We start from the raw sequence: 21,058 nt of genomic DNA, 5'->3' as shown, positions 1-21,058 counted from the left end.
CAGAGCATGATTTCTGTTCTCATCCTGAAGCAAAGTTCTTAAGCCGAGGTACTATTTCTGGGTTAGCGGAGTCTGTAACCTGAAGCGTATGTAACCCGAGGTACCACTACAGACGGCCCAAGAGATTGAAAACGAAACATTGACTCCCAACTATTATTAACGGTTCTCGTTTTGTTACGATTTACAACCTGCCCTTCACCAGGTTGAATTAAAACTAAATCGAAAGTAAATCATGGGGAGAGACCTGGCAAGGGATATAGCACTTTCCCCTTGTCCCCAAACATGCTAAGCGAACTGCCTCGAATTCTGTTCCAGGGGAAAGTTCCATTGTGCAGCTTCTCTGGTTGGAGGCAGCATGCTTCCGAATACATTGCTGGAAAACTGAAGGAAGAGGTCATGCTTGCATGTTTCTCATAGGCATCTAGCTGGCCACTGCAAAAACAGGATGCTGGACTAGATGGAGGCACAGGCCTGCTCCATCGGGGTTCTTCTCGTCTTCTTATGTCCTTCTGTTCATGCAATGATCCAGATACCTCAGGCTCCCATCCTTAAAAAGGAGTTACTTGAAGTACAGGTGAAACTCGAAAAATTAGAATTGAGAGACCATTTAAAGGCTCAGGAACCCATTGCAGGTGTCATGGATTGAATAGCTACTGCACCTTTTCACAATAATCTGATTTTCTGAGATTGTTAATTTGGGTTTTCATCAGCTGTATGCCATAATCATCACAATTATAACAAATAAAGGCTTGACATATCTCGCCTTGCATGTCATGAGTCTATCTCATATATTAGTTTCACCTTTTAAGTTGAATTATTGAAATAAATGAACTTTTCCACGATATTCTAATTTTTCGAGTTTCACCTGTATCTTTCTGGACTTCAAGGGCCCAGTGTTTTATAAAACAGAAATGGGCAGTGGCAACACCTCCTTGGCCTAAGCAAACCAAGATCAAGAGTGCCTCCCCTGGCTGGAGGAGGTGTGGTTTGTGGCCGATAAAGACAGGTAAATGATTTGAAAGCAGCCACTTGAACCGCATTATAGAATTAGGATATAAAATGCAGGTGTGGTATCAAATTTCCACCCCTTTCCCCCAGTATTTCCATTATCCTTACCCACCCACCCCCAGCAAATATCTGGAGACAAGGTGGGGGGGAAAAACGAAGGCAGAGGCAGATAGAAGCAACAGCATTTTAATAAACATAATTGATTCAAAGCCACAATATGAATAACAGGACCTGGTCGCAGCATACATTGTAGAAAATAGATCAAGTCTGAATGCTTTTGTTTTTTTATTTATTTTAATTTACTTAATTCCTGGTTGACCCCCTCCCTCCCTTGCCCTAACCCCAAAAAGGTGATGCAGAAATTCTGAAAATGCATATTGTAACATCAGAGACAAAAAAAAGGTAACCAGTCACTTGGGTTCACATCAGAGGGGCTTATACAAAGGTGGCTTTCACACTGCGCAAGGGGTGTGTGTGGACAAGGGGGGTGGGGTGGATGGCTTGCAGTAGCTCTCTCGTTTTCTTTATTGGTCTCCAATATATATTTATATAGAAGTTTGAATATAATTTATTTACTTCATGGAACAACCAGGCGGGAGAAAATTGTTGGTGGCGGGTTTGACAAGTCTGCATTTCCTTCTAGGAACCGAACGTAGGTTTATCCTTTTTTTTTTGACACACAGGCAAGTGCTTCATTTTGTCAAGAACCCCCCCCCTAACTGAGGAGTAACGGGGGGGGGGGGGCGGCGGCGAGGGGAGGTAACGAAAGGTGAGAAAGGTGGAAAGGTGAGCGGCCAAACAGAAGCGGCTGCAGCCTCTGGGCTAGATATAAGGTGGGGTGTAGAAAAAGATTCACACTTTGATTGCACATCGGAACACATGGGTGGGGGAGACCCTCTGCTGCATGGAGGCTGGAACTGGCCACTGGCTTTTGTGTGTGTGTGGTATTTGCCTTCGAAGCTCCCACCCCACAAGACACATGCTGCGGGAGCGTTTTGTTTCGAGTTTATCTCTTTGTGCTTTAAACCAGTTTGAAGGAAGATCGTGTACCTGCAAGCAGGAAGGTAGGCCTGTGAGCTGATCTGAACGTGTCTTTTCTACCCCCCCCACCCCTTTTTAGTCTCTTCTAAACATTGGTCCAAGTTCTCCACTACTAACAAGACCACGGTGCAAAGTTAAGCCTCGCTGCCAACAACTGCGGATCAAAAGGCCAATAGGTTGGGGGTGGGTGTTTTGTTTTTTGGGGTGTGTTTGGAGTGGGGGAGTGTTTTGTACGCAGCACTTCCATTTGCACTCCCCGCGGCCATTCTGCAAAAAACAACGCTCCCCCGTCCACCCTTTCAAGCTTGCCTAAATATAAACAAAGGCATACCTTTTTATTTTTTAAAAAGAGTCCGCCTTAGCCAAATAACTCCCAATTAAGGCCCCTGCCTCAAAGAAGGTAAACATGGCTGCATGCTGGTTTTGATCAGCAGGGTTGTAGGTTTAGTGCTCTGAAGGAGAAATCACAAGTACTCTTCTTCCCCACCCGACCCCAAACTTATTGAACAGGAAACAAAGGAGATCTTTTAAGTGTGAGATGTTGATTTGTGACCTAGCTTCTTCTATCCCCCACCCAAATTTATGCTTGCTGAAGTTATCACAGGAGGAGGAAACAGACCCAATACAGAGCAAGGAATGTATTTTCCAGTGCAACTCTCTTGCCCTATATAGCTTTCTTTTTCCTTGCATGGACTCCCATGTCTGCCCTTAGTGTTTTAAGATGAAGAGCAAGGAAGGCTTTTACAGTGCCCAAGCCTGCTCCTTTTTTTGTTATTATTCTTATTATTATTGCAAGAGGTAGGTAAGACCACCTGCTCTCCCCCTCGTCCCTTCTAAATTAATGTCTGAAAAGGTGACAGAATCTCACATCAAGACATGCCCCTTCCTAAGCAAGGCATTCTAAATATGCTAGTTATTGCAGAGCTCCTCTGCGCTTGGTGGGGCAACCCTAAATATAAATACACGTTTGGCCACTGGCCCGGCAAAATAAAATCAAAGAACTAAAGGCGAGTCTGGGCAGCTGTTTGAGGTGGTAGAGTCACAGCATGGCCAGCTGGCCAGCATTGCTCTAACACAAGAGAGAGGGAGGGAGAACAGCGTGTTCTACTTCCCGGGATTCTTCCGAGAGGCAGTGCAGACATTGTACTTGCCACAGGGATTGCTCCCTTCCAAGCGACATATCTCAGGGGTGGTGGCAAACTGACCATTGGGCTTGTGTGTGAGAGAGAGGGGGACAGAATTGGAAAAAACGGGTAACTGTAATATGCCTATGGTCCTAGAACACTTGCAACTCCTTTTACTGAACACACGCACACAGAGTAAAGTGCTCACACCTAGGGCAGACAACGTAAGGAGGAGAACTGGCGAGTTCCATGCCCCATCCCCAAGTCCACTCTTTCACACAGCTTTTCCTAAATTGCTGGTCCCCTTGCATCTCAAAATCCCTACGGCTGTGGCCCAGAACGGGGAGCACTTTAACGGGGAGAGGGGGCACGGAAAGGAAGCAAGAGGGCAAACGTGGAATATCACAGCCCAATGTCAGTTGGGCCTTTGCTCAGCCTTTGCAAGCTTGGGACGCCAGGGTGTGTTCAGATGTCAGCTGAATACTCTAAAGGAAAAGGAAGCTGAAAGGAAGCCTGCAGAAGACTTCTGAAGTGGTACCTTTCTCCCCCCATGGCAAGCTCCCTGAAGAACAGGCACAGCAGCAAAAGCAATGCTCAAGTCTTTTAAATAAAGGGAAAAGGAACTGGCCCTGAATGCGGTTAAAGAAAAGGCTGTGGAGGGTGCTGATAGAGAATTAAAACCTCACCCCAAATACATAGATTAACCTAACAGAATGCTGAACTGAAATACATATTTTTCTCTGAACACCTTTAGGATTTGACAGGAACGACAAGCATTAGAAAATTCATCCCACTCCACAAAAGGCTTCCTCTGACAAGCAGCAGTTACAGGTCAAGCAGAAAGAATACTGTACTGCCTTCCCTCCACTGTAGGTGAAAATTATTCAGAATTTCCCTTCGGGAATGCTGCAGCCCAAGGGTATAACAGTGTTCTATACCCCTAACCCTTTCCCCGGCTCAGATGCATGCCTTGCCACTGGGGAGAAAAGGTGGAGTAAGGACCAGAAGCACAATTAAGAGGCTCATGCAAACATACTCCATTTAAGTCACCCATTACTACGAAGACCACCACAACGTACTGGCTGTACCTACCTCACACAAATACAAACACACAATTAGAGCGCCCCTTGAGTGACACACGCCATCTGTGTGTCCAAGTGCAAAGTAATCTTTTTTGGGGGGTGGATGCAACTGTTAAGAGGGGGAACACAACTGGAAGAATGAACAAGGTCAAAGATGCAAAGAATAAGTGAATAACCAGGGCTTCCAAAAATGAAACCCTCACTGGGAGTGAAATTAGTGCTCATGTTGGTCTGACCTCCATCCTTCAAAATCCTTCCGTTTACAGCTAACCCCCCCCCCCCACTAAACACATTCAAGAGTGCAAGCTATACAACAGGCTACAAACCCTCAACACAGTAACTGATTTGCCTCACCCAACCCTATCCCACCCCTTTATTGCTGCTCCCAAGGAAGAAATTTGTTTTGAAGCACAGGTAGTTTTTGAAGTGCCCGCAGGATCAGAGCCAACGAGTATTGCTATAAGACAAGCGCACACCCAGCAAAACAACAGCATGGATGCTCTCTGAGCGTGCCTGTAATGAACAGAACGTAACAAAAGCAGCTCCTGCTGGTCTTCAAAAGAATCGCCGCCACACACTCCAGCTCAACCATTTGTGGCTTCAGTTGCAGACACAGCACGGCCAAGCAATTCAAAACACAACATGCAACAGGAACGCTAACGATAACACGCACACGCACCCCCCCAAAAATTAAAAGACCACAGCTCCACCTCAAGAAACCTAAGCAACAAATGCAGTTCGTCAGAGGAGTTTATGCAACCAAGGCAAATAGATATTGTTTACCTGTTAAGCTCTGTGTCAAGATTGTCAAAATGGAGCCCCAATCCCAGTTGCAAAGCAAGACTATCAAAGACAGAAATATGAAGGGCATCGGATCACATGTCCAAAGACAATTAAACTACAGCAGCGTCTCATTGGTGCAACATATTATTTCCATGCAACATATAGTGCAGAAACTCATTCATCCTGTTTTCCCGGATCACCCTGATTTTGACAGTTTTTGCCCCCCCCAAAAAAAAGAGGTTTGGAAATTTTCTACTTCACATTTTGCAGATTTTAAAACCTGGGACAGTCTTTCCCCAGTCTGGAAGACAAGTGACGGTGTGAGCCAAGGCAACCCGGTTCTCTCCCAATAACTTGAGCTCCAAATGGTATCTTTTGCTGGGCTCTACTAACTTAAGGAACAGTGAAAAGTCGTATAAGCTGCTCCCCGATGACGGCTGCATCCCTGCACCAACAAACTCTCACCAGATCATCACAGCATACATTCCTTTCTTATGTGCATCAACATTGCACCCGAGGCCTCAAAGGATTTAATGAATTCTTGCGGATGGTACCGGTGAGAAGGGATGTGTGTGCGGAGATGGCAAGAAGGCAACTTCGCTGCAAGTTAGCCAGCTGGGCTCTGACCCGGAGTTACTGCCAGGTTCTTACGTTAGCGACCCTGTTGTGGGAAACTTCTCTGTTTGTGCTTAATTACCATGGCCAGGGGAATTGTGCCAAAGATACGCAGGAAGGAGGACCATGTGCACTCTGAAAACGGAAATCTCTCCCTCGCAACCAGCCTCGAGCAAGTAACCAAATACAGTGGGCAACAGCAGAACAGCAAAAGTCCACTGGGCCTCCCACGGCATCAAGGAAATACTTCAGAATGGAACATCATAGCCCAGAAGCAAACCATTACAATCTCAAATTCCTACCAGTCCTTCACAACAAGGCTGAGCCAGTTAAGCTGGGAATTGCTTATGAAAGAAGCTGGCCCTTGATTCTCTTGTTACTCTCAATTAAAGAGCTCAGGAAACAGCGATCATTCCCTGTTCCCATCTGAAAAGCCACCGTTGGAATGGAAGGACCACAACACGCGTATGTAGAGAAGCTCTGCCCTATCCATTATTTGCCCAGTGTTAGCTCCCACCCTCCAAGTGGAAACGAGGAGAGTTCATCCAATTACACTGTTGCTCTCAAGTTTTACACCTATATTTTAAGTCGCCTGCAAATATTGGAACTGCAAATGGATGCCGCTAAGACTGAGATACTAGTTTAGCAAAGTATTAATTAATTGCAAACAGATCTTTTTGTAATGGAGAAAGTTATGAAAGGAATTAAGATGTTTTGCAACCGGAAAAAAATCCAGCGCGGTACCCCTTAGCTGAGTGAGAAGAGAGGAGGCTGTTAAATTAAGGACAAAGAAAGAACAGATCCACTAGTATCATCCTCCAGGAACAGAAGAGTTTTTGGTTTGAAAAAAGGAGGATAAAGACTAAACAAAGGAAAGGTCAGAAACTGGCACAAAGCTATATTTAGTGCAATTTTTTAAAATTCTCAATCTGTACAACACACACTCATGACATCAAGTCACTGAGGGGAACAGGTGGAAGGGGAGGGATTAAACAATTAATGCACAACACATTAAACAGATGCACAGAACCTTAGCAAATGCAGAAGCAGAAAGACTTTCTGTGTAAAGTTCCTTTTTCATTTCCGAAATGTGGGAAATTGGGGTCTGCAAGGCAAGGAGGTTTCCCAGGTACTAAAGGAAGGAAGTGGGCTGCCTTGGGATAAGAGCTCCCAGGCACAAATAAACCAGCAGGAGGACACGAATGGGCAAGTACAAAGCAACAGCATACCCTTTCTGGTGGCTGCGCAAAGACTGACTGAACCTTTGGTTTCCATCAAAACTGCAGAAAGGAAAATCTGTACCCCGCAGGCACTCTAGATTGCAATGTTATTTAAATCCACATGCAAAAACTGCTGCATCTATTAGCCGTAGCCCCCTAAGCATGACAAGGAACTAAACATTTTTGTCGCGACGAAGGCAAGTCAGGCACTAGGACAGTGTCCAGAAACGGTGGAATCAAGCCTTACTATTCAACATCAGTGAGATGGAAGAGAGGAGGAAGGTGCTTCAGACTAAATGCATTAAGAGGAAGGAACAGTTATACAAGTTGTGGGAACAGAGGAGATGGCTAGATTAGGACAGAAGAGGCCAGCTAATAATTTGTATTTCTTCACTACACCTGAGATGCAATATACTCAGGTTGTTATGTTGACTTAAATCATATGCATTCATAAGGCTTTACGTCTAAGGGGAGCTCAGTTTAGGAAGCGAGCTTGCATACAAGATGCAGAACTCTGTGTGTGTTTGTGTCTTCGAGATAAACCCTAATCCCCCACCCCGTTAAATATTCCTTTAGGAGAGGGAAGAAGAAAATGAAAAAAGGAAGAGATCATCGATCAAGGGGAAGGAGAAAGGCCAAACTTCTTTAGGCCCAGTGCTAGAGAAAGAGATGTACCTGGTTTCAGGTGTGAGGCAGGATGGGCGAGGGAATGCTGGGTAATACGTGCCCAACTTCTGAGCATAAGGCCTTCCGATAAGAACGCACCTGCCCATTGATCCTTAGAAAAGGGCCCCTAGTGGATTGTGAGCTTTTCCACCGCAGGAAGATGGAAGAGCAATTGGTCTAATTTGTTTTATCACCTTGCAACGTGCTTCTTGAATGTAAACACAAGTTACGTGCTAGAGGTCTAAAGCTTCTGGAATGATTTATTTATTTAAAGTTATTAACATTTCGACACAATGTCCGTTTCTTATTTAAAACTACCTTACGGACAACATCCCCAAACAGCTACAGAATCAGAAGCTGGAGGGGGTGTCAAAAGGGGAAACACCCAGAAGAAGGGGAAGGGGGAAAGAGAGAGAGAAAGCAACCATGGGACATGCCAGGAGAACACATTTGGCTGCGTTTCCCTCAAGTCATCTGCACAAGGGTCAACAAGCAGTAGGTATGTACAGCGCCTGGACCAACCGAAGCTCATCCAGTCCATAACAGGAACCTTTTGGCAGTTAACCATGTTCAAGACACAAATGCAAACACGAGCAGCCATTTTGGGTACGTACCTTCAAGCGGACCAATGAAAAATGCCTTTCAAAAATACTACACAGTAGACCGTTAGCACTCCGGTTGCAATAATGCCCTATTTGCTTTTCGGTCTGCAAAGGTTTCCTCGCCTTTCCAGTTATCACCATGAGGGGTGGCGTTTTCTGGTTTCCTCCTTTTGGAAAGCTAGTTCTTTGATCATCTGTATGTCAGTGCAAAAAGGCCTTCCATTTCATACCCCCTAGCCTATCCGTAGCAGCCTTCTCAAAGGTGTGCCGTGACTGCAAGCAGTGTGTCTTCAGGACACAAGCGCATACAGGGACCTCCTCTCCTCCTGCCACCTGAGTTTGGGCACAGGGCTCCCTGCAAACATCGGAAAAGGCTGGCTTTCTCTCTCCTTTTGGTCACTTCGCAACGCTTCGCCTCTCCCCTTCCCACCCAGAGTGCGCACTGTTCATTCTTTTGTATTCTCCCCCCTCCCCTCCGCTTTTGCCTAAGACACCCACCAACTGGCCAGACAACACATTAGTGCAAAATACAGGAATTAAGGCAATGCCCAGAAAGTGAGAGCCTAGACTTCCTTCCCAACGCAAGTATCACAGGCTTGTTCTCTAGGCTGCAACATGGACTTTGGGGAGTGCTGCCTCCCTGCCCTGGTTGAAATATGACTATATCTACATCAAAGGAAGGACTATTGGAGGGGTTTCATTCATTTAACAGGAGCAGGTGTGTTTTGAAGGAATGGGCTCTGGCCGAATCCTAATATACCAAGTAGCCAGACTTGTGTTTCATTGCCCGTATGATCGCGTTGACTGATCCAATGTTGGTTTTACCACACTGCAGCCAGGACGGATCTGGGCCAAAAAAAAAAGTATTATTCCCCACGGAGTGGATGAACAAACACACTCAACACACATACAGATCTACAACCCCAAGCCAAGAGACGATGCAGGAGTCGCTTCCAGAGGTCAAGTCAATTCGTGCTTTCTCCTGAGGTAGTCTCTAACTCTGCTGATGGGAAATCTCCGTTTGGAGGTATGATCTGTAGCTCTGCTCTATACAAAATGCAGCAATCACCTATGCAAGTCAGACAACTTTAAAAAAACCCACACACAGACTGAGGCAGTACATCAAAATGCAACAGAAGTAGTAACCCGAATTAAAAGGCTATCTCCTGATGCTTTGCAAAATGTTTGGTCTTGGGGGCTTAATCTGCCCTTTGGGCAAAAGTCATCCTCTTTTTTCCAGTTTATTGCCATCACAAGCAGTGATGTTTGCTGGTCCTCCTAATTAAACACTAACTTATGAGCACAGATGTCAATGGCTTGTCTTTGCTACTTCCAGTGTAATTAGCATGAAAGGAAAGCCTTTAACTTTCACCCTCAAGCCCTTACAGAGCCCTAGAAAGGAGTGGTGAAGCGACAAGCGAGAGCACCTCCAATTCACAGAGAGACAGTCCGTGTCTATACGCTGCCTGTCTGGTTGATGTCTGAAGAGGATTTCAAAGTCTCACCACATTCTGGAAATGCTGGTCTCATGAAAAAAGGAAAATACAATTCGAGGTTATTCATGCAGTGCTAAAAAGGTCTTTCTTCCAATCAATTCAGGGGAGAAACCCCACAACTCCCAAAGGTTTTGAGAAGGCAAAACAGGCACAAGTTGGCATCATCAACCCCCCCGTGCCATCCTTTACAGAAAACAAGAAAGCTGGACTTTTAGAAAGAGCCACACGTGGCTGAAATTGCATACTAATTTTTTGTTTGTTTAGAAAAAAGTTTACTGCCACCCACCGTACACACAAGGCTCGGCTAGTTTCAAAGGCTTTCATGCAATTTTGCTTTATTATATTCAAGTTGTCAAACTAATAGGATTGGAGTTAAAAGTAAGGCTATTTCTCTCTCTCTCTCTTTTTAAAATCCTTCTGTCTTTGCACCGAAAGTGAATTTGAAAAGATGCTTGTCACACACAGATGCACACACGCAGACGCACAAACACACAAACTGGAACTCTGACACACAGAAGAGGAAGAGTAGTTTATACCTGACTGGTGATGAGGTCTGTCCTATCTTATTCAAAAGAAATGTTTATGTGCATAATATACATAGGTGCAGCATTTACACATAGGATACTGAAAAAAGACACCAAGAACTTGCTACAGATGCCTTGAAGAGTCCTTTAAAATTCATTTCCTGCCCTCCCCCCGGATTACTTTCTTCCTCTTGTAACACCAAGGACTCATTTTTGACCCAATATTCATGATTCAAATGTAATCATCACTCCAAGGTTCACAGGAATCCCTAATACCCATTAATGTCCTTCTGGCTTAAGCTGGGAAACATTTTTTTGTTTAAAGCACATCCCCACTGTCACTTTTTCTTCTTCCGGCTAACATGGACAGTTTCCAAGAAATTAAATTGAGCAGAAGCTACGTTTGATTTTTAAAATGCTGCATGCTCAATATTGAGCATCCAGAAAAATTCAAGCCAAGGGAAGATGCTTTAAATAACTGAACGATCCAATGTTTTCGCAACTGTGTTCCCAGCACAGATTCTCACCCACCAGTCCACCCCTTTTCTTTTCCTGGACTTGGAAGGGGGAGAAAACCTCAAGGCAAAGGTGAGTTAGGCTTGTAGTCTGAACGGATTGCACAAGATGGTACATTTAAGTTGCAGTTTAAAATGCCAACTCATTCACATCAATGCATCTGGCCAAGGTGGCCCCCTGCCAATCCACCGCACACTGCAAGGGATTCTGGGGTTTGGGTCTACTCTCAGTTCACACTCTGCATCAGCTGGGCAAATCTGCTGTCCTGCACAAATGGGAGTTAGCCCTAAAAGTTGCTCAAGTCTTCCCTGTAGCCGAGTAATGTGGGAGAAGCTCGGTCGTGGGGAGCAAGCTGCCATCAGGCACTTTGCTGTTACAGACCTTCTCATGAGGTTCCCCCAGGCTCTGTGGAACACAGTTTGAAAACCACAAAGACTAAAACTGACTGCATGCAGGGATTTTGGATGCGAACTGAGAGATGATGTTCCGGGACGTATGTAACCAGTCCACTCAGAATTCATGTCTTACCTTAGAGCTGAATGTGCACTCTTGGGGTGGGGTGCCTATACTCCATGATTTCACTCACCTTTTCGGGGGCAAAGGAAGCTTACAAATGATTCAGAATTAAACTAAGGAAAGGTCTCCTAATCTCCAGCAATTTGGGGAACAAACAACCAAAAATAAGCAAAAGAGAACAGCATCATTTCATCAGGATTAGTTATTTCAAATTCAACGAAGTGCCCGTTTAGGAATAGAAGATCAATTTATCGTTTCCCAGTACTTGCCCTCTACAAGGACATTTACATTCAGTGTTTGTCAATAGTTATATGGCTCAGCTGGGCTCCATGCCGGTGGCCCTTTTATCTAACAATGGCAGTGCAAATACACTTGTCAAACTGAAATGTATTTGTGCTGTTTTTTTTTTTTAAACACAACTTCCCTTTGTTCATTAATTTTCCAGAGACATGAAGTTAATTAAAAAAAAAAAAAAAAAAAAAAAAAAAACAAAAATACTGCCCTCCCACCCCATGCAAAACAAAACAGAAACCAGACTCCTCCTGGTCCCCCCTTCCTTGTTTGCTGGCCTTTCTCCTATGGGTTGCTATAAAGAGGGGGAACGAGACCCTCTCGTGGTTGTTGTTTTTTTTAAACAAAAGTGCTTATTTTACGTGTAAAGCAAGTGCTTTGGAGAAAGGTGGTTGGAGAGAAACTTCCTTATTTGGCGGGGTTTAAGGAGGGAAGCCCAATGATTGCTTTCGAGACAAATGGAGGGAAATGGAAAGGTGGTGCCTTTTGAGGTTGAGAGAAAGATGCATGGTCAAGACCTAGGCCATTCCTAAGGAGGGAGGCGACGGGGAATCAACAGCCAGCAAGAACCTTCTGCACAGGAAAACAACATCCCGCCTTCCCCTCTCCCCCAACCCTGTGGAAAATACTGCACATCTTTAAGCCAAATGTGTTTGCAAAATACTGGGCAGGGGGAGAGAAGGGGAGAGAGAGAGCAAGGGGGGGAAAGGAAGTTTGCCTCCAGCCCTCTTTTACAATGCACTAGGGAAACCGACTCTCATCTTAGCACAATAATGCAAGTTATTACCACCAGCCACTTCGATTATTACTTAAAATTGTCAAGCTGTGCTGTCAAAATGTACACGTTACAGTATTAAAGGAGAACAAGACTGGCAACTCTGCAACAGAACTGGCCACGTTTCACTGACACCCACCCGAGGCCTACCTTCCCTTCCTTACAAAAACAAAATTAAAACCCCGCAAAATTTATTCTTAATTCACGTATGCGCTGCTGGAATTTTTCCACTCCATTTTCTTCATCTTTTTTTTTTTTTTTAAAGGAAAAGGAAAAAAGAACAGGGGCAAAATTGAACGTAAAAAAAAATTATTAATGCATGATGCTACAGAACTAAGAACACTGAAGCCCTTAAAGAGATCACATTGATTGTCATATATTGAATTTTTATGTTGACATGTGAGGAAAAGAACACATTATCAGCATGTTAGGTACTATTATTATTATTATTATTATTAATTTTTTTAATAAAAAAAAGATCAAGTGTCAGTTCATCATTTTTCCTCAGTTAATAAAAGAAAACGTGCCTAACAACCCTCTACAATCCTAATAATATAAAATAAAATGCAAGCACAATCCATATATTACTAGGGCTAGAAGATTCCCTCATTTTGAAAGGCTCCTTGAAAACCTATGCTCATTTCTGCTCCTCTGTCTCTCCACATCCCACGTTGCCATTTCAAAACACAGTTAAAATTTGAGATGGGCACATCTGATATTCAAGCAACTATGCTACTGCCTAAGGAGCCCGATTCCCTGGGCCCTATACTTCTGTAACACCCCCACAACCAATTCCACCAGAGTTTTCTGTGGAAACAGGCACAGCAACAACCCCAATTTAACAAGCTGTGCTTTCTCAATAGGAATACGCATTCCCCTGGGTTAACCGGAAAATGGTATCTGTTGCCTGGTACAAACCTGTGAGCGTAGAGTCTGTCACATCAAAGGGATGAGGGAGAGGGTTTAGGTCTTTCCAAATTGCAGCACAACCATTAGGTTTCCTCCCTACTGCCCCAGTTTCTTGAAAATACCTCAAGGCCCTCCAGAAATGTTTCTGGTCCGTAAAGGAGGATTAAATTTAGCCCTTTTTTAAAAAAAGAAAGTGTGGCTTCAGACTTAATTCCCTACAACTTCCCTCCCTTTCTCCCTCCCCTACCCCTGCCACGGACCGGCAGTTCAAAATTAGGCCTTTAGAAGAAGTTACAAGTTGCTAGTACCTAAAAAAAACAAACGAACAATGTAAACAAGGTGTTTAAAGTTATTTTCAGCTCTCCCTCTCTACAAAAGTAGTGAAAAGGACCTTCCTGTATTGAAAAAGTAGGGGACGGGGAGGAAAGGGGGAAACTTTCATTCAAGTTTTGTTCACTTCCTATTCCAACGTGAGGTATTTTGGTGTAGAAAGGTTAACACTTTCTTTCAAGGTAGAGAACTTGGAGCAACTGAGGGCAGAGAAAACTAACCCGACCGTAGTGCAGCTAAAATAATAATAATAATTAATGGCCAATCTGCAACAGGCGGTTGCTGTGCTTTTTGGCAAGTGCATTAAAACCTTAATACGCTCATATCTAGCAGCTGCGGTGAAAAGATCTCTCACGATTCCTTGGGCATCAAAGAAAGAAAAAAGCTAAGCTAGTAGCGCCCTAGTCTTTGTGGAAGGCTTTGTTGAAGGAAATGGCTGGGTTCGTTAGAAGACTAGAACTCGCTACCTTAAGGCCCCCGATTTTTGCAACCTATCCGTATGCAGCAAACCAACGAGACATGCAGCTAGCTGGTGCTTGAAGAGCTGACTCAAGATGATATGCAGTGGTCTGTGGGGAAAACAAAAGTCCATTTGGTGGGGGATTAAACAAAAAAAGAAAATGGAGAACCTCTCTTTTAAAAATGCACTGTTCACCAAAGGACAATGTTGCAGCTTCAGTATTTGGCTCTGGGAGTTTGGCTTTGGTATATTAAAAACAGTGCCAAAAGGGAAAGGGGGGGTGGGTTTTCTCACTTTAGATTTCAGTTTTTGCCTTTCTTGCATCAGGATTAAGCTCCGCTTAAAATAAAATAAAAAGGAAGGAAGGAAGTGAGGCCAGGGAAATGGAACTGGTGCCTATTCTAACGTCAGCGTCAAATGAAAAAGAAGAAGAAAGAAACGAAGAGACTGCTTTCAGTTTTAAGTTTTTGGTTAAAGAAACAGTAATTTGTTTTAAACCATGAAGCAGGATGGTTCAAGCACATACCTGGCTCATATTTTCTCCTTAACAGTCTAGCTGATTCCCTAAGGAGAAGCTGGTTGGGGAATTACTAGCCCTAACAAGCTCACTGGTCCAAACATGCAATGTTTTGAGAGTAATTCTATAGGCACCAGCATAGCACTGCAGGACTGGGAAGGAGGTGGAAAGAAGATTGTTGGATTAAAAAATAAAAGTGTGCCCTGGCAGCCCTCAGCCGATTGCTACATCCCAATCTTTGGCTTTGAACGTACTTGTGATATGGTATATATATATATTTGTTGTTAGTTTCTACACATGATACAATTTACAGTACAAAAAAAAACGAAAAGAAAAAAAAACAGTGCATACACTCAAAATGCGTAAAACCTGCATTTTTATAAATATTTTTTTTAAAATAAAAACACACACACGCATACGCACACATACACCAACCCCACAGGCATCCCTACAAACACCCATGTGCACATTGTCCTAATGAAGCCTTCTGGATGGCATTCGGGGGTATAAATACAACTGCAGGATTGTACGGTTCTGAAGTGCGTTGTTTTCCTTAAAAAAAGGTGAAACTTGCAGAAAGCTCTCTCTCATTTTTTGCTATTTTTTAAAAAGATAAATGCTTGTTTCTTTATAAATAATCTCTTTTCTTTAAAGCAACACTGACTTGTCTAAACGGGGAAAACACTGCGCGACACACCGAGGGTGGGGTTTGCGGGGAAGAGAACCGCGAAGGAAATTCTCTTTGGGGATCCAACGTTTCGTAACCCTTCCCACCCCCTGCCTGCCTCAAACAGAAACCAGTCTCCAAAACAGAGAAAAATCCCTAAAGTGCCTGATATGGTAGGGATGAATTCTGGCAGCGCATACGCAAGTTTCGTCAGAGAGGACCGCGTCAGCTGGGCAACAGCACCCATTTTGCATACGAGGGAGTACGAGCTGCCTAAGGTATCATAGTGTCCCAGGTACAGTAGTTCTCAATTCAAGTGTTTTCACTGGAATCAAAAAGGGGGGGGGGGCAAGCACAACAAACGAACAAAAATAACCAAACGAACAAAAAGAGAAAGGAGCAGTTATAGTGGCACTTTGCCAGGAGCTGCTGCCCTTCTTGGCGGTCCCTCGTTCGTCAAACGCCTAATGCCAAATAAAACCAAGAGGTTCAGGGCTTCTGCTCCCTGCCTAGAACGGCACGACCCACAAAATTTAACGTTATCAAGTCAGGCAGCACACAGAAAGTTACCACAAAGCGGGAGGGAGATGGGAAGGCTAGGACACCCTGTTTTAAGAGCCTGAATTTTTATTTTTATCTTTTTTCAAATTCAGGCCCCTCCAGTCGTGTGATGTGCTCATTAATCGGCAAGCGTCCCTTCAGGAAATTAAGTTGGCTTGGCCCTTCCTTCAGTTCCCAGAAGCAGCAAGCCAGAGGAACTGGAATTTAAACAGCTGGCCGTTCCCTAAATCTTACCAAGGCCGTGGCCTCAGAAACGAAGGGCAACAGCATTTGGGCAAGTTTCTGTGCTAATTTAGACTCAAACAGAACTGTTTAAGGTATTGCAAATGGACCGCTGTGGATTTGTTTTGAGAGCGGCATTGCTTTTTGTTAACTTTGACGGCAAGAGATGCTTGTGGTGAAAGCAAAGGTCTAAACAGGAAGCAGAAGCCAAGATCCCCACTCTCTCTCCCTTTCTTTTTTGGTACCTAGGCCATTTTGGAAGGCCCATTCCAGTCTTGTTCTCCTTTAAAGTGTCCTATATTTATAGAATTCCTAAATAAATAGAAGATATTAGATCACCCATCGTGGTTTGTTTGTTTTTAAGCTACTCCGAGTAACAGCCATCTAAGCCGATGGCATTGTGCCTATCCTTGGTGTAGGGGCAGCTGTTGCCGTTGGGCAGGGCACTACAGACTGCTGTCTTGGCAGCAATACTGCAGTTCTTGAGGAGGTTGAAGCTGAAAGGGCTGATGGCGTCTTTTGGTGGAAAAGGCTTCATGGTGGAAAGGATAAGTGCCAGGCAGTCGGCCACGTCCTTGTTGGGGGCGCAAGCCAAGGCTGGGGTATGGCCTGAAAAACAGAAACACAAACTCAGTCCCCTAAAAAATAATAAACCCCCCCATTCTTGGGCAACCCGCCCCCCAAAGGATCTTTTCCAAGAAGGGTTGGACAACCTGTTCAGCACATAACATCAGTTGTTTTATCATGAACTGGCTGCTGTTTCCTTTTATAAAAACTGGCTCTTCCCCTCCCTGACCCTCAGCATAAAATACCATATTTTTCACTCTATAAGACGCACCAGACCACAAGACGCACCTAGTTTTTGGAGGAGGAAAACAAGAAAAAAAATATTCTGAATCTCAGAAGCCAGAACAGCAAGAGGGATCGCTGCGCAGTGAAAGCAGCAATCCCTCTTGCTGTTCTGGCTTCTGGGATAGCTGCGCAGCCTGCATTCACTCCATAAGACGCGTACACATCTCCCCTTACTTTTTAGGAGGGAAAAAGTGTGTCTTATAGAGCAAAAAATACGGTAAGTGGCGTAACTGCACTAGTGCTACAGGTAAGTCGTGTTATTGCCACTCTGAACACTGACTATGTGAAAGCTCCTTGCAAACTACTCTTTGTGCTATCCAAACACCACCTGCACAGCAACTGTATGTAAAAAGGAGTGGTAAAACTCAGCCCGTGACCTGACTCACTCAAGAGATCATACTCTGTGGATACATTTCCATGCCCCCTTTGTATACACAACTCCTGCTTAAGAGATACATTCAGACAGAGCACAGGAACTCCCTACAGATGGCCACCATTTCTCTAAGATCCTGAGAGGAAATGTTACGTTCTGGTTGTTGCGCATCCTCAGTGGTTGAAGCTCACATTTCCTACCCCACCAACCACCTGCAACAGAGCACAAGTGTCAAGGGATTCTTTGGACCAATGGAATACAGTGGTAACTTGGTTCTCAAATGCCTTGGTTCCCAAACGCCGAAAACCCAGAAGTAAGTGTTCTGGTTTTTGAACGTTTTTCAGAAGCCAAATGTCCAATACGGATGTCGGCTATTGTTTCTTGGGCACCAGGACCAATAAGAAGCTGCGCCTTGGTTTTCAAACATTTCAGAAGTCAAACAGACTTCCGGAACGGATTAAGTTTGGCGCTTTTGTTTTTGCTATTTGTTTTGCGTTTTTGAGGTTTTTTCGGTTAATTTGTTTTTGTGACTATGTGGAACCCAGTTAAGCTACTGGTTGATTGATACAAACAAACAATGACTATCATCAGTGCAGGTAAGGAAAAAATAATAATTAAATTTTTAAATCATCTACAATACTGTCTTATTTATTTTGTAGTACAGTACATTGACTATTGCTTTAATTTTATGGTTAAATGGTCTCCTTAGATAGCAAAATTCATGTTAAAGGGGTTGTGTTTAAAAGTCTGGAACAGATTAATCCGTTTTGCATTACTTTCTAAGGGAAAATGTACCTTGGTTTTGGAATGCTTTGGTTTTGGAATGGACTTCTGGAACGGATTAAGTTTGAGAACCAAGGTACCACTGTACATCAAACTTCTGAAATTTCATCATCCTGCTTTGATAACCATTTTTAGAGCGCCATCAGCGTAATCCTATGGAACTCGGTGATTGCTCAAATTCTATAAAGGGCTACCTTCCTCCAGCAATGAAAGTGTTAAAAAAAATAATTGAAAAGCCATACATTCCTGGTTCAGCTGCACTGTGTTGTGTCACACAAACACCACCAACCCACCAGCCAACAGATTAAGAGCATGACATCTGGAGTGAATGGAAAGGGAACAGGAAGGAGATGGTCTCACACCATTTCAAATAAAAATACAGAACGTGTGTAAACATGAACACCCCCCTCCAACCAGCCTGCCCATGTAGACTCAACAGATTTTGCCAACATATATACATGAGCCTCTGACCCCGCTCATCCGGAAGGGCTTCCAGGTGTGAAAATACGCACCTTCTTCATCCACAGCAAGCACAGTGGCACCTCTGCTTAGCAGAGCCTGAACAACAGAGGCCAGTCCATTCCGGGCTGCAATGTGGAGCGGCCTGTGAATGGCAGGAAGAGAAAAGGAAAGGCATTACTGGATGAACCTTGGGAGAGGAAGTGAGAAATGCGTCTCTTGGAAATGAGGGCATTCACAAAGTTTATCTGACTCGTGTTCCAAGAGAGGAATGTATCAGAGGATTTTCACGTAAAACTCTTGTTGGGAAACTGTGTATGTGCAGCTACTCACGCAGTCAATTAAGGTTTGGCAGCCAGCCAGAAGGCAATCTGAAGGAGTTAGTCTGCCTGGTGATAACAGAGACATGGAGACCGCTCCCTGATTGGTCAAGCTCTCTAAAGGGAGTGAGAATTAATGGCCTACTAACTGGGATGTGTTAGTTCAGTATTTCAGTGTTCAGAGTTCTGTATCAGGGTAGGAGTTGTGAGTCGCGTCAGAGAGAGCTAGCGAAAGATCCATGTTCTGTTCCCGTAAATAGTCCACTGTATATAATAAACACCTAACTACAAGTTCCTGGTTCCTGCTTCGTCTATCCTGTCTGCAGCCAAGTTGCCAATTGCTTCCGTGGATTCTGCGTGTACTCTGCTAGGTCTGGCTAAACTCCTGCAACTGGTCAGAAAGTTGCGAAACACCAAATAGGTTTTACCAATAACTCCGGCCCTCCAGATGTTTGGGACTACAATTCCCATCATCCCTAGCTAACAGGACCAGTGGTCAGGGATGATGGGAATTGTAGTCCCAAACATCTGGAGGGCCGGAGTTTGCCTATGCCTGATGTAAACATTTAATTCTGTGGGTCAAATAGATCTGTAGTTCATCCTGCAGTATGTTCTGTGAAAGTTGGAAAGGCTTTTCAAATTGCTTTTTGCAATGTGTTCATTCCAATAGTTTTCAAAAGCATAGGGCATTAAGAGCCCCCCTACCCACCTTTCAGTTCTTTAGGGAAACTACGATTCTGGATTACACTTCTGTGGGAAATTTTGCTCTGGGAATTTGTAAACAGAATCTTTTTCACAGAATTGGTGGTGATGCAGCAGAGGGACCTTCTCTCCAATGGAGGTCCACCAGGCTGCAATCCATCACTGTTTTAGTCTCAAAGTTTAAAAATTTCTCATCAAGCCTTTCAGATTTTTGATACTAGACACCATGATGCAGTATATTAGTATTACTTTTGTATATGTAACTTTCTATCTGTATAGTTATCTTTGTTATCTTAAGCAACAAGCACACCCACCTGATTTTTATATTACTATTAATTGGCTTGAGCTCCTAATGATTGCAAAGGTAGTAAAGAATTTTTTAAAGAAATAAATACAACCAAGCACAAGACTTCCCAGGCTTAGTGTGCTGAGGTTATTCAGACCCTGATAATAGGGCTCCGTGACAAACTTCCAACAGAAGATCTCTTAGTTCCCCAACACTGAGGAGTTACGTAACAAGAGTTCTGATTTGTCAGCTAGCCTAGCCTCCCCTTTTCATACATGAAAGCTCATATACTGAGTATCTCCAAAGAAGATAGGTGAGGCATGAGATCACACCACCCACATCCCTGGCTGTGAAAATCTTTAAGACCAGGAGCATCAAAATAAATGCTTTTCTTTTTCCATGTCTACTCACAGATGTAGAGCGCCCGTCCAAATGCAGAAGACTTTTTTTTTTTTTTAGGGCCGACTAACCAGATGCCTACCCTTGTCTCATTGCTAGGAATGTACTTGGTAAGAAGGAAAACAAGGAAAGGCAGGGGGAACCAAACAGTCTCTCGTTTCCACCAGCTGAACAAATACTCACATCTGCAGAGCACTGTTAGTTGCATTGATAAGGCCAAGGTCTTGGGTTTCCCCCAGAATCAACAAGGCACACTTTTCATGACCCTGGAAAGAAAAGATAATTTATTTAAAGGAATGATTCGTTTGGAAGGCAGGTGCCTTTCTTAAGCTACACCCCTTCCCCAATCTCCACGCACAAATTCCATCTAAGTATGGCTTGCCATGTGCAAATCGACAAAATTATGGTCGTTATAATTAGAGCAAGCTTGTAAATGGGAAGGAGTAACTTTTGTTGTAGCTGTGCTGTTCAGCTTTTTATTTTAGTTGCTTTTTTAAATACTGTTTTATAGATTGTAATTGTTTTACTGATGATTTGTTAATTATTCTATATGATTTATGCTGCATTTGCGATGTTCTGTTATGCTCCATTATGTCATTTGAATGAAAAGCAGCATAGAAATATAAGAAATAAAAAAGTGCAGGACACATAAACCCATGAGGAAAGGAAGAATTCTGAGCACGCAGTTTAAGTGCTTCTGGCTCTTCCTTCCCAGCCTCTGGTACAGTTAATTGTCTTTTTTTTTAACTGCCCTGCAGCAACAGAGAAAGGCAATATATTCCAAAATTGCTTAATTAAGGAAGAATCTGGAATGCCCTCAGGACATGCTCCCGGTTTTTCCTTTCAAATATGAATGCACTCATTATTCCATTGAAGTTGAATCACCTGAAATCAGGTGATTGACAGGTGGGTGGTGCAAGGAGTGGGGGAATACCGCTTGCAGGTCCTCCCTGGATATT

The 21,058-nt window shown here is 43.8% G+C and overlaps 1 protein-coding gene across 2 annotated transcripts in view; it reads right to left on the bottom strand.

Annotated features, from left to right (window-relative positions):
* Window positions 1-6,246: 6,246 nt before the first annotated feature.
* ANKRD52 (ankyrin repeat domain 52) overlaps window positions 6,247-21,058 on the bottom strand; it is a 61,943-nt gene continuing 47,131 nt past the window's right edge. Inside the window, exons 26-29 of one of the 2 annotated variants that reach the window (XM_028710069.2) lie at window positions 20,283-20,365; window positions 18,446-18,537; window positions 18,176-18,252; window positions 16,404-16,534 (exon numbers count right to left, since the gene is read on the bottom strand). In XM_028710069.2, the coding sequence (XP_028565902.2) occupies window positions 18,185-18,252; window positions 18,446-18,537; window positions 20,283-20,365 (243 nt within the window). In that variant the 3' untranslated portion in view covers window positions 16,404-16,534; window positions 18,176-18,184. Of the gene's footprint in view, window positions 16,535-18,175; window positions 18,253-18,445; window positions 18,538-20,282; window positions 20,366-21,058 lie in introns of both variants that reach the window. The other variant, XM_028710057.2, reaches the window with a different exon arrangement.

Source organism: Podarcis muralis, chromosome 2 (genome assembly GCF_964188315.1).
Source record: "Podarcis muralis chromosome 2, rPodMur119.hap1.1, whole genome shotgun sequence".
Lineage (NCBI taxonomy): Eukaryota > Metazoa > Chordata > Lepidosauria > Squamata > Lacertidae > Podarcis > Podarcis muralis.
This window is presented reverse-complemented; position numbering and strand designations above follow the sequence as displayed.